The following is an 11,216-nucleotide window of genomic DNA, read 5'->3' as shown; positions in this document are numbered from 1 at the left end:
AGAAGTGCCGTAGACCATAACTTATGTCCCATGCATACTATAAAACCAGGGCAGGCAGGGAGGGCAGGGAAAGCATCGGCAGGCAGACAGGAGGAGGAGGGTGATAAGGCAAATGATAAATGAGACACAAGACAAGCAGGAGAAATATCGTCACATCGTGAATCTGCTCAACCTTTTACGCCCCCACCTCAAGCCATAAGTTCCACTGCATCAGGTGAATTACAATGTGTGGAGAGGCTGCACCTGTTGGATTGTGTTGGTATATTGTTTATTGGCCTGCGTGCGTGTATCTAAAAACAGAAACCCAAGCAGACAGTAAGACAGACAAAGGTGAATTAATCTGTCTCAGAATTCTTTGGTCTATTTTCAAGGCTTTTCTAAAGGAGGCGAAGGTGCTTTTGTATGAAGTGTTTAACCTAGAAACTAGAAAAACCATGCGTTTCAGCTACAGAGCTTGATAGCTCAGCAAAATTCATGAGTGACTGGTCTCATTAAGCCCATGTAAAGGATGATCATATAACAAAATTGGTTTAGATGAGACTGATCATCATGTTTTAAACAGTTCTCTTGTTTAGGTCTCATCAGTGCTGCAGCAATTCATGACATCATGATAAAGCTTTATATAACTTTGGTTGAAGAGGAAAATGCAAAACTGTTGACGAAATACAATTGTTGTTTTAGTGGATTGTGACTGTAAGCAAATGTAAGACAATAAGTACTGCATAAGTATGTCTACAGAATTAAACATCTGCAGGATAAAAATATCTGTATGGCAGTTTGTAATTACAGGTTTTACGCCCTTAACTCTCAGTGTTAATGCCAAACACCTCTGATGAATGAACATAGGAAAGATAAAGGTGCTATTTGTTCAAATATAAAAGTGCAGTACCAGCATTTGCTCACAGAGTGGCAGTATTATTGCTTATAGTCCCATGCTTGAATGGAAACTAGAGTGAAGGGAATGTGGGGCTAATTTCAAGGTCCACATTAGTTGTGCAGTGCAGCACCACTGAACTGCTACTTAACGTTGACCTGTGTGTTCAATCTAGTCTCAACTCTACCGGGCTGTTGCGCATGTGTATGTCTGTGTCTGCAATTACACATTCTGAGGGCACAGTGCAATTCCCACATGAAGCTCATAAACTTTACGCACAGTTGACTGAACAGATAACCATATGGGTCACGACTGTCTGACAAGGGCCGCCTGCAACAAACACACACACAAGCACAGTCAATGTCAGAGTAGGAAAAAAATCCCAGTGAGTCAACATCTGTCCTTGGCTATTCTGTCACCCTTTGTAGTAAAGAAGAAATTAGAACCACAACATTAGAAGCTACAATCACTCCTACAGTAGCATCATTGTTGCATTTTCATCAGATACTGCGCAAGTTTAATTTCTATATTATGATAAAAGATTCCTGATCTAAAAACAAAATGCCCCAGCTAGTAAGTTATGCCTAAATAAATGAAAATTAAATATTTTATTTTCTTACAACAGATTTCTACTTCTTTGACTTATCAGATACTGATATACAACATTTGCTATCATCTATCTACTGATGACATACGAGACTTGAGACAGAAAGAAAAACATGCTGTCTTCATGAATCTAGGCCCTTTATTGCTTTATGTGGAGGCCACTGTCACTGATTTCTTACCCATCACCCCGTCACCTGCTAAATCACCATCACCTTACCATCATCCACATGCACATAATGCACAAGGGAAGCAATCCACGTCTGTGTGTTGCCATGACTGCCGTGATGCCAGAGTGTATGCGGCCCAGAGAGATGAAGAGCACAGGCGTTCGTCGAAGTCAAGGTGACCTGCTGGTGAGAGAAACCGGAGTGGAGGATTATTTCAGCACTTCTCCCATATCCAACCCTCCCCACTGTCAATGGCATGTGCCAGTGCTTCGGTTAAATGGTGCATATGTGCGCACATCTCACCTGTGTTATTCTTTTATCATCCATATGAACATATCACTTCATGCGGATGCCACATCCGCTGCACTCCAGGTCTCTCGTCTCCATCCATTCGACATCAAACAAATTTATCAGGTTCGCCAGTTTACTGTGCCACCCATCCTGACATCACAGTCTCCTTATTTTTTTTCATCCTCTACTTTCAATTCAACTTTCTCCTCCCACCCGTCCCTCCCTCATTTCGCCTAGCCTCATTCAGAACTTGGCTTTTGTGATTGGCTAGTATTTATATCAAGTAGGTCCCAGTGCCACCTGGGACAATGGTTTCCTGTCAGATCCAGGTCACAGCAGGCGGAACCATTCTTCGGCTCTGCACGGATCAGTCCAGTCCAGTCCAGTCCAGTCCATCTGCCACAAAAATCCTGCCTCACACAGGCAGACAGAGCCACTGCACCGGCTCACACACTGGCAGGTAGGCTCACTCACACACACAAAAACACACACCAGCAGGTGTAGGTGCTGCATCAGACGTCTAGACTAGTGTCCCTCACACACACACACACATAGGTAGATACTGACAGTTCTGGTTGACTGTGAAACTTGTGTCATGCACACAGGTGAACATTCATGCAAAAGCTTATCTGTGAGACCAAGGGACGCTCCATTACAGGGATACTGGCTTGTGCAGCAGATGACAGCAGAGCAAGGATGCTGAAACACAGGTAAAGGTAAGTGACTACAGCTGCACCTGCATGTTTACACTAGGTTACAGGACAGTAGGATTACCAAGTAAATGGGTAGAAACGGGTAGTAGTTGTAGGAGTTGTGCCAAACAGAGCATGAGCTAACTGCCACAGTCAGAGGGGCATCACAAAAAAGACAAAAGATTAAAGCAGAATTGCAAAATCTGGCAAAAGAATGAAAGTAATTTCGCAGCATAAAGAGCTGTCATACAACAAATAGAAAGTAAAGTGAGAAAGAAAGTAAAGAAAACTGTCACACGGTTGACCAACTGTTATGGTGTAAATGAACCAATACGTATGTGCACAGACGTAGAGTAAAGACTAACCTGGGACTCACCGTCAGTGTTTCACAGTCACTAGAGTAGTTTACACAGGATTACCCGAGGATAATCCACTTATGGTATTTAGGGACATGAGTCGCCATCTGTCTCTATTTATCACTGTGAGGGAGCCGTGAGCAGCGACCCACTACAACAAACGGTAAGACGGCGGGCTGTATAAATTCATAAATCAAAGTTTACGTCAAAGCTTACTGTGCAGGTGGTCGTTTCCGCTAACCGTGGCGGCGACTTCCTTCCGCCGCGCGCACTTTGACCTGCACGGCGCACGCGGATCCGGCTCAGGTCGCTTAATTTGCTGCCTTCACGGGCAGATGTAAACTTCCCCGGCGACCAAGCGTAACGTTGTCCACGGGGAGTCAGATTTAATTCATGCTTGATATTAGCCCGACGGGTTGCTTTAAAACGGCGATATGCTCCTGTAAGAACAGAAAGGCTTGGTCACTCTCTGCAAACTTGATTTAAACCTTAATAGGTTGAACAGGTCATAACACAGACCAGCGTGTTTCAGACGTAAGATGGCGCAAGTAAGCTACTAAGCAACCTACAAAGTATGTATCAGAATACGCGCCTTTCCCTTTAAAATGTGCGTCGTCGTGCACTCGTCCAAAACAATATTTTTCTGACAACGCGCGAAGGTAACGCCTGCTTCTGGGAACTGAAACTCCTCACGAGCAACTTAGCAGCGCCGGGTGGCCTTCCTTGTCCCTGACGTTGCGGACAAATTCGCTGAGTGACACATTTGTTGATTTTGATGTAGCCTCGGGTCATCTGTTTTGCTCAGCCACTGGTTTGTGTGTTACACTTCTCTTCCAGAATTCTTGTAATCGCTGAACACTCCACCTTGAAGTCAACTCGTTCACAACAAAGTCACCAGCTGTCCACCTGCTGTCGTCCAACAGTAACCTCTTACGGCACCAGCTCCTGAACCTTGGATTTTTCGGCATTATTATTGCCTTACTGCTTCCACTTTACAGTTAGTCGTTGCACATTAACCACCTGTTCAAAACCTGCCCAGGTGCACAAATGATGCGGATGGACAACAAAGGACGCAGCGCTTCTCCTCATAGGATCACTTACAAGACCGATTTCCAGGCCATCAAATGCTCATTTGACACTGGGATCAGTCTCCATCCCGGGACCAAAACTGCCTCTGTGCATCCAGCCAACCCGCCTGATCCCCCGATGTCTCACACCAGCACCGGTTCCAACAGTGGGAGAGTCCACAGAGGACCCAAAATCAGGGAAAACATCTTCCTGCAAATGGACAGCCAGCTGCTGAAACCCGACAGTTGTCCAGTGCAGAGCACGGGGTCCTCACCCCTACACTCTCCTCACAACCCCAGCCCACAGAAACAGACTTCCCCTCTGCTGGATACTTTTGCAAACACCTCGTCCCGAGAATCTTCTCTCCAGGATAGGCCTTCTAGATCTGAAGATATCGACAGAGCCGCTCTGGCTCAGAAGTTCTCTGTAACCCGGATGTTGTTTGAGAACAAGGTGACTGATGGCGAAGGTGTTGGCGGTCAGACGTGTAAAAGAGTTACCGGCAGTGCAAGCAGGGAAATGGCGGATGAGAAAGCCGAGGGGAAGGAAGGTAGAGGAGTTGTTAGTCAAATGGGAAGCGAGGGGAGTAGGCACACACAGGAGCATAGCTTCCACAAACCCAAATCCATGTCAACTATAGATATATCCTTACCTTGTCAATCTAATGGTCCTAACGTACTGAACACATCTACTTCCTGTCCAGAAAAATGTGATCATAGTTTAGAATCAGAAGAAGCGAAAAGGGGGACAGAAAGTACATCCCCTGGCGTCAGTTTGACCCCAGAGAAGACGGTCAGGGCAGAGCTCGTTGACGTGAAGAACGAGTCTTCAGAAAGTGATGAAAACGAAGAGGAAACAATGCTGCCAGGGGTCCGAAATATGCTTAAAGACGAGAGTCAAGAGTACCGGAACAAAGCAGAACGGGAGTATGAACAGGACCTAGTTGATGATGTGTTTGAAGAGCCAAGTCTCGAAACAACTTCCTATATCGTCGAACTAGGATTGGATGTTGGGACAGAAGACAATGGGTCAGTGGAGGAGAGCCGGAAGGACTCATCAGCCAGTGTTCCGTGTGATGAGGAGGAAACTGGAGAAGACAAGTTTTGGCAGGAGAATAAAATATGGGAGGGACAGAGGCAAGAGATTGCATGCGCGGAGAGATTGAAAGAGACGGACAAGAGAGTTGAAGAAAGTCCTGAAAGGGAAGAGAGCGGTATTATGCAAGGGGAAGGTGAGACAGACGATGTTGCAAGCACAACACATGTGTGCAGGGGACATTTGGACACACCCAAAAGTGAAACTGATGAAGAACCTGAAGAGGAGCAGGCCAATGAGGAAATCAAACACAAGGAACTCCCAGAAGGCGGCGATGGGAAAGATAATGTATGCAGAGGCCCAAATGGATCTGAAGTTGGGACTGAGAACAGGGCCTTCCTGTCTGAGCATGAATCCTGGTCTCGTCCAATGCATTCAACACCACCAAGGCAGCATTTGGGAAACGGTTCTCATTTTGGACGTGGCCTGTCACTGGAATATGAAGAAATTCCCGGCGTCCCTCAAGTGTCTGATCAGGAGACGGAGGATGCAGCAAAGAGGAGGGTCGTGTTTTCCTCAGCACCGATCAAGGTATGCAAAACATTTCTAGGGTTTTTGTTTCAGTGCATCTACCAGGTTTGAACTCATCTGTTTTGCAGAGGTGTGTGTGTGTCAGAGTATCCGTACGCTACTTGATTGAGCATGTGTTGGAGTCGATGACAAGTGTTCAGCAATGAAGAGAAGAGGGTTGTGGAGAGGCAGGACACAACATGCTTCAGTCTGCCAGTGCAGATGCGTCAACGCAGTTGCAAAGAATTCCTCTTGATGTGACGTTGTTGCAGGGCCAATGCCTGACACACTTGCTGCTTTCAGCTTGCAGGGGATATAAAGCTTCATGTGCTCATTGTTTGTGTGAGGAATTTCAGGTCAATGGCAACTTTTTCTGCTCTGACATGATTGTCAGCAGTAGATTCCATGCCTAACTGTATATTTAATGCTGTCTTTCAGGTGTACTGCACTTATTCCAATGCAGAGTATGACCGGCACAATGAGGACATCGACCCTGTGTCCGCCTCGGCTGAGTACGAGCTGGAGAAGAGAGTGGAAAAGATGGACATGTTTCCAGTGGAAATAGACAAGGGTGCGTGTCATCGCATGCTTTTATAGCTCTGTATTTTGCAGCAGTTGTGATCGGTGGGGGGAAGGTAAATCATCGGTTTTCCTCACAGGAAATGATGGCCTGGGTATCAGCATCATCGGGATGGGTGTCGGAGCAGATAAGGGGATGGAAAAGCTGGGAATCTTCATCAAGACGATCATAGGAGGAGGAGCAGCAGACAAGGATGGAAGGTGGTCTTCACCCTCACTCTCTTGTGCGATGAGTGTCTGCTGGGGCTTGGAAAGTACACAAAGATTTCTTCATCTTCTTCTTTTCGTGTGTAGGATTCAGATGAATGACCAGATCTTGGAGGTGGATGGGGTGAGTCTGGTTGGAGTCTCTCAGCTCTTTGCTGCCACGGCACTCAAGAACACATCAGGCCATGTCAAGTAGGTGTGATGCACCAAAAAACCCTCACTCGTTAGACTAAAAGGCGACCTGTGGCTGGATTTCGTGAAATGCACATTGACGTCTGCTCTGCCTGTCATGACTATTAGGATCTTTTCACTTTTCATTGACACAGGTTTTTGATTGGCCGAGAGAAGGATGGGATGGAAAGTGAGGTGGCGCGACTGATCAACGAGAGCCTCGACAAGGAGAAATTATCCGAAATGGTGTGTTGTTGTTGTTGTTGTTGTTGTTTGTTTGTTTTTGAATTAAAAATATTTCTCAATTTAAGTCACAAACTCCTTTGAATCTACTGTTTGCATTGCATTACTCCTGTTTTTTTTAATCATTTCAGCTTGAAGTTGACGACGGAGACGACTGCAACAATTGTAACATGGCCTCAGAAGTGTGTGAGCAAAAAGAGGAAGATGAAGAGGTGGATGTGACTGATCTTTCCAGCCTCGACAACCACCAGCTCTGCCTCAGATACCAGCAGGTGAATCTCCATCCATCGTGTTGTTTTTTTATGTATTTATTTTCAACCCTACTAAAATAAGCACATCTATTTTTGGTTTGCGTTTGTCTTTGCAGCTTCAGTCAAAACTACACAGCAGAGCTTCGCAACTTATTCACGCCAAAGAAAGGGTAGGTTGATCAGCCAAGATATCTCTCTCTCTCGCTCTCTAAAACACACACACACACACACACACACACACACACACACACACACACACACACACACATCCAATACTCACTCAATACACACCTTTGCAACCACGTTTGGAACAGTGTGACCCATTTATCTGTGAGTGAGATGGCTCAGAGAGACTAGGACATGGGACACATTCCAATGTTTCTCTGCCTTTGCCTTGAAGTGATCGCGGCAGTGACATAAGTAGGTTGGCGGGTGGAAAAAAAAAACTGGTGCTCTTCCATCCAACTGTGTCACAGCAGTGAGCAGTTGGACAGAAAATCATTTCTAAAGAATAAAGTTTTAGTTCAGCCCTGAGATGCTTTTTGGCTCATGTGACTTAACAATAAAAGGAAAGGGGCATGTTCAAGAAAAGAAAAAAAAAACGCTCTTACTATTCATTGTGTGTGTGCCAAGTTGAGGGAATGGGAAGAGCAGCAGGCTTGCTGGGAGAGCCAGAAGGATGAGTTGGAGCAAAGGGTGGATTACGGAGCGGAGAGAGTCGACAAGCTGGAGAAGTAAGGCACTGACACGGTGCATTTTAAAATAATAGCAATAACAGATCTGGTGATAAATGTCACTAACATGTGGACCAGCAGTGTCAAAAGCATAGTAAGTGTTACTCTGGTGGGTACTTTTTCTCCCAGGTACTGGCAGGAGGCCCAGAAACTGTGTGTTATTGTCAGCCAGCGACTGGCCGAAGCCCAGAGTGAAGCAGAGAGTCTGGAGACCAAATACACCAAAGCCAAGAAAATGGTCAGAGAATACCAGCGCAGGTACGGGCCCAGTCTGGTACACTGAAACTGTGTATGTGAGATGGTCAAACAAAGAGCATCCCCTTTACCAGATATATGTGGGTCATTTTAAACGTCAACTTTTTTTGTCAGGGAGGAGGAGAGCAAGAAGCAAGAGGCCCATCTGAGGAGTGAGATGGAGGAGAGGGAGAAGCTTCACAGGGAGACAGTGGAGAGATTGCACATCCAGGTGAGAGGGGGAGGTTCCTCTGCTGGCTTCGCCCTAGGAAGTGGTTGCTGGCCACTGCCTCACTCTGCTGTATCTCAGATAGCCCAGCTGGAGAGGAAGGAGCCAGAGAGGAGGAGCAACACGGTTGACGCTCCAGTCACAGGTAGGCAGGCAAACCCTCGGGTCTGTTGATGCGCCTGAGTTGAAAATATAGATCTTAGATTAGATTCTATGCACCTTTGAACTGACCTTAGAAAGGGACTCTGTCTGTATGTGTGTTTCAGGTCCAGACTGGTTGGTTCCAGTTCCCGATACGGGACGGCTGGACTCCAGCGTCCTCATCGCCAGAGCTCAGCTGGCCCAAAAAGCCAAGCGCCACCCGCCCTCTCGAGACAAACTCAGAGAGAGCTTCAGAAAGCAGGTATGTGATGGACACTCTTCTCCAATTTCTATATATAAGGTGGATACGTTTCTTTGAAATAATATTTAAAAAAACGTATTTACCTTATATATAGGAAAATGAAGAAAAATGTTGAAAACAAAAAAGGTCAAATAAACCTCCATGCTATAATGTTATGGTGTGTGATGGAGCTGAGACACTAACAATAACACCGTAGCTTGTTTACCTCGCAGGAGGACGAAGCTCAGCGACAGCCAGAGAGCCAGACGCTGCCCGCCGCGTCTGCGCTTCAACGGAGGAGCAGGAGCAACCAGTCCAGCGCCTCGTCGGCTACAACTCCTAGTCCAATGCCTCCGCCCAACTCCGTCTACACCCCGACCATCTACATCACTGACGCCGTCACTCCGTCGTCGGAAACGTCCACCTCCTCCTCCTCCAGGAAATCGAAGCGGAAATTTCCCGATCTCAGGTGTCAGGAGTCTCATTGTGTCTTCAGTTTGGATTCGTTATGTGTGTGTTTCTCTGCTTAAGGACTCTGACTGACCGCAGTAGCTGCAGCTGTTTGTCAATTATGACAACTTTGCTCTTTAACATTTTCCAGTGGCCTTCGCAAGTCGCTCAGCAAACGGAAGAGTGACAAACACCGCAAGCAATCCATAGGCAACAGGTCTGATGAGACACTCGCAGCTGCTCTCTTTTGCATTTCTTTGAAACATTTTCAAAGAAGAAATAATCCATGTCTCTTTGGTTTCTTCCAGAGGAGGCTCCTGCAGCCAGCTGACGGACAGGCCAACGGAAATCTCCCCGTCTGGTTCGGTCACCTCCATGCCGTCGTGCCTGCTCTTCCCCTGGTTCGGCGAACGAGGGCGGGACAAGGAGGGCGACGGCCAACGAGGCAGAGAAAAGTTCCGATCGGTGTCCAGCAGCAGTTTGCCCTACCTGACCTCCAAGTGGAGGCGGGACAAGGTGAGAGCGACTCGGCCTGGTGCCTCCTGTCGGCCTGGTGCCTCCTGTCTCAGGTCGTAGATGGAGCCCACTCGCTTTATTTGCATGAAACACGTTGTGTTGGCAGCCTCTCTGTCTTGCTTGCAGAGCGCGGACTCTCCGGTGCACAGCCCCAGCGTGTTCGGTCATATCTTTGACGTGTCACTCTCTGGACATTCTTACACTTACACTTTTTCCTCCTCTGAGGTGAGTCTGTCCATCTCTTCCTCTTTCCCATCTTCCCCCCTAATGTCTTCCTGTGCTGTTCTCTCCCTACTGCCGCACTCCCCTCATTCTTTTTTTAAATTATTTTATATTTTTTAACGCTGTCTCGCGTTTCACCTCCTCCGTCAGACGCTGGACGACGACCTGGCGGCCTCCAACAACAACAACATGTGGCAGAATCGGCCGGTTGCGGAGTGGAGCTGCGAGCAGGTGTGTCTGTGGTTAACTGCCATGAGCATGGACGAGTACACGTCCGAGTTCACCGCCAAAGGTGTGGACGGGACAGAGCTGCTCCTCTTGGATGGTGAAAAACTGAAGGTGAGAGGAAAATGTTCTGGTCTTGTTTTTGCCTTTTTTTAATTTTGCAGTTAATGTTATTCTAAACATTTTAATTTGCTAATCGATAAATATATTTTTTCAAACATGTAAACATATTGGAACATGTTCATAATTGATTTATCTTTTCGCTTTTCATGTCTTACAAAGGTTTAAGAAGGGTATAAACATTAGATTTTGACTTTTCACTGAGTATCCTGTGTGTGCATCGATTTTCTTGTAATGGCATTATTCCTGAAGTATCCACCCCCTGGTTTACCTGATACGTCAGTACACGTGTGCTCCACATCATGCACAGTGCAGAGAGAAAATAGTCCCATTATTCTGCTGAAAGGCCATCTGATCCTGTTTCCATGCATCGTCTCTCACTGTGCCCTCCTTCCTCACACGGCGTCAGGCCCTGGGCGTGTGCAGCCGCAGCGACCGCTCGGCTCTCAAGAAGAAGCTGAAGGAGATGAGGAAGCTCGAGGAGAAGAGACAGAAGAGGGAGGAGAAGTGGCTGAGGGAGGGACAGGTGAAGAACGTGGTTGTGTGCAAGGAGACGGAGGACAAGGCGAGGACGCGGGTGGAGGAGGTCCAGCGGCCTGCGACGGATGCCCTCCACGCCGTCAAAACCGTGAGAACTGAGTCCATCCTGTGAGCGACTACGGCGGCGACGCTGCACCAGCAGGGGTCGTGTTTGCAGACCGGCGCGCTCTCTGCAGGACATTTGAGCTCATCTGGTTAAAGGAGACGGCTGACAGACGTCACCAGGTCATCATCCTTCACAGCGCAGAGGTCAGCGTCAGGATCACCATCAGCACGACTGCGTCTCCGTCTCAGTTTGTCTGAAGTGTGTCGTCGTGCATCCACCTGCTGTTCCATTCCCTCTCCCTGTCATCGTGTTTTTATCTGTGAGCTGATTAAAGACAACTAGTATTTGATGTAAAAGCTTTTTTTTATGTGTTTTAATAAATGCTTTAAACATTTGGATTCATTTTTG

At 47.0% G+C, this 11,216-nt stretch overlaps 1 protein-coding gene across 1 annotated transcript; it reads left to right on the top strand.

The window, feature by feature from the left end:
- The first annotated feature begins 2,777 nt into the window (after nucleotides 1-2,777).
- On the top strand, nucleotides 2,778-11,202 carry LOC142885025 (uncharacterized). The gene is made up of 19 exons (XM_076021111.1): nucleotides 2,778-3,149; nucleotides 3,824-5,680; nucleotides 6,098-6,230; nucleotides 6,319-6,439; nucleotides 6,533-6,637; nucleotides 6,772-6,862; nucleotides 6,991-7,131; nucleotides 7,227-7,280; nucleotides 7,744-7,844; nucleotides 7,974-8,102; nucleotides 8,214-8,310; nucleotides 8,389-8,452; nucleotides 8,574-8,710; nucleotides 8,923-9,158; nucleotides 9,291-9,356; nucleotides 9,448-9,655; nucleotides 9,782-9,880; nucleotides 10,028-10,216; nucleotides 10,632-11,202. The coding sequence occupies exons 2-19, from the start codon at nucleotides 4,034-4,036 to the stop codon at nucleotides 10,872-10,874; spliced, it is 3,861 nt and encodes a 1,286-aa protein (XP_075877226.1). The 5' UTR covers nucleotides 2,778-3,149; nucleotides 3,824-4,033; the 3' UTR covers nucleotides 10,875-11,202.
- Nucleotides 11,203-11,216: the final 14 nt, after the last annotated feature.

Source organism: Nelusetta ayraudi, unplaced genomic scaffold, assembly GCF_046127955.1.
Source record: "Nelusetta ayraudi isolate G7.1 ecotype Tasmania unplaced genomic scaffold, CSIRO-AGI_Nayr_v1 ptg000011l, whole genome shotgun sequence".
Taxonomy (NCBI): Eukaryota; Metazoa; Chordata; class Actinopteri; order Tetraodontiformes; family Monacanthidae; genus Nelusetta; species Nelusetta ayraudi.
Note: the sequence above shows the minus strand (reverse complement) of the source record. Positions and strands in the feature narration are given on the sequence as shown.

Excerpts from the sequence above, each read along its gene's own strand:
- LOC142885025 (XM_076021111.1), top strand. The coding sequence starts at position 4,034 with ATGATGCGGATGGACAACAAAGGACGCAGCGCTTCTCCTCATAGGATC. Across the intron at positions 6,638-6,771 it reads AACACATCAGGCCATGTCAA|GTTTTTGATTGGCCGAGAGA; the intron begins GTAGGTGTGATG and ends TCATTGACACAG. Across the intron at positions 10,217-10,631 it reads TGGATGGTGAAAAACTGAAG|GCCCTGGGCGTGTGCAGCCG; the intron begins GTGAGAGGAAAA and ends ACACGGCGTCAG.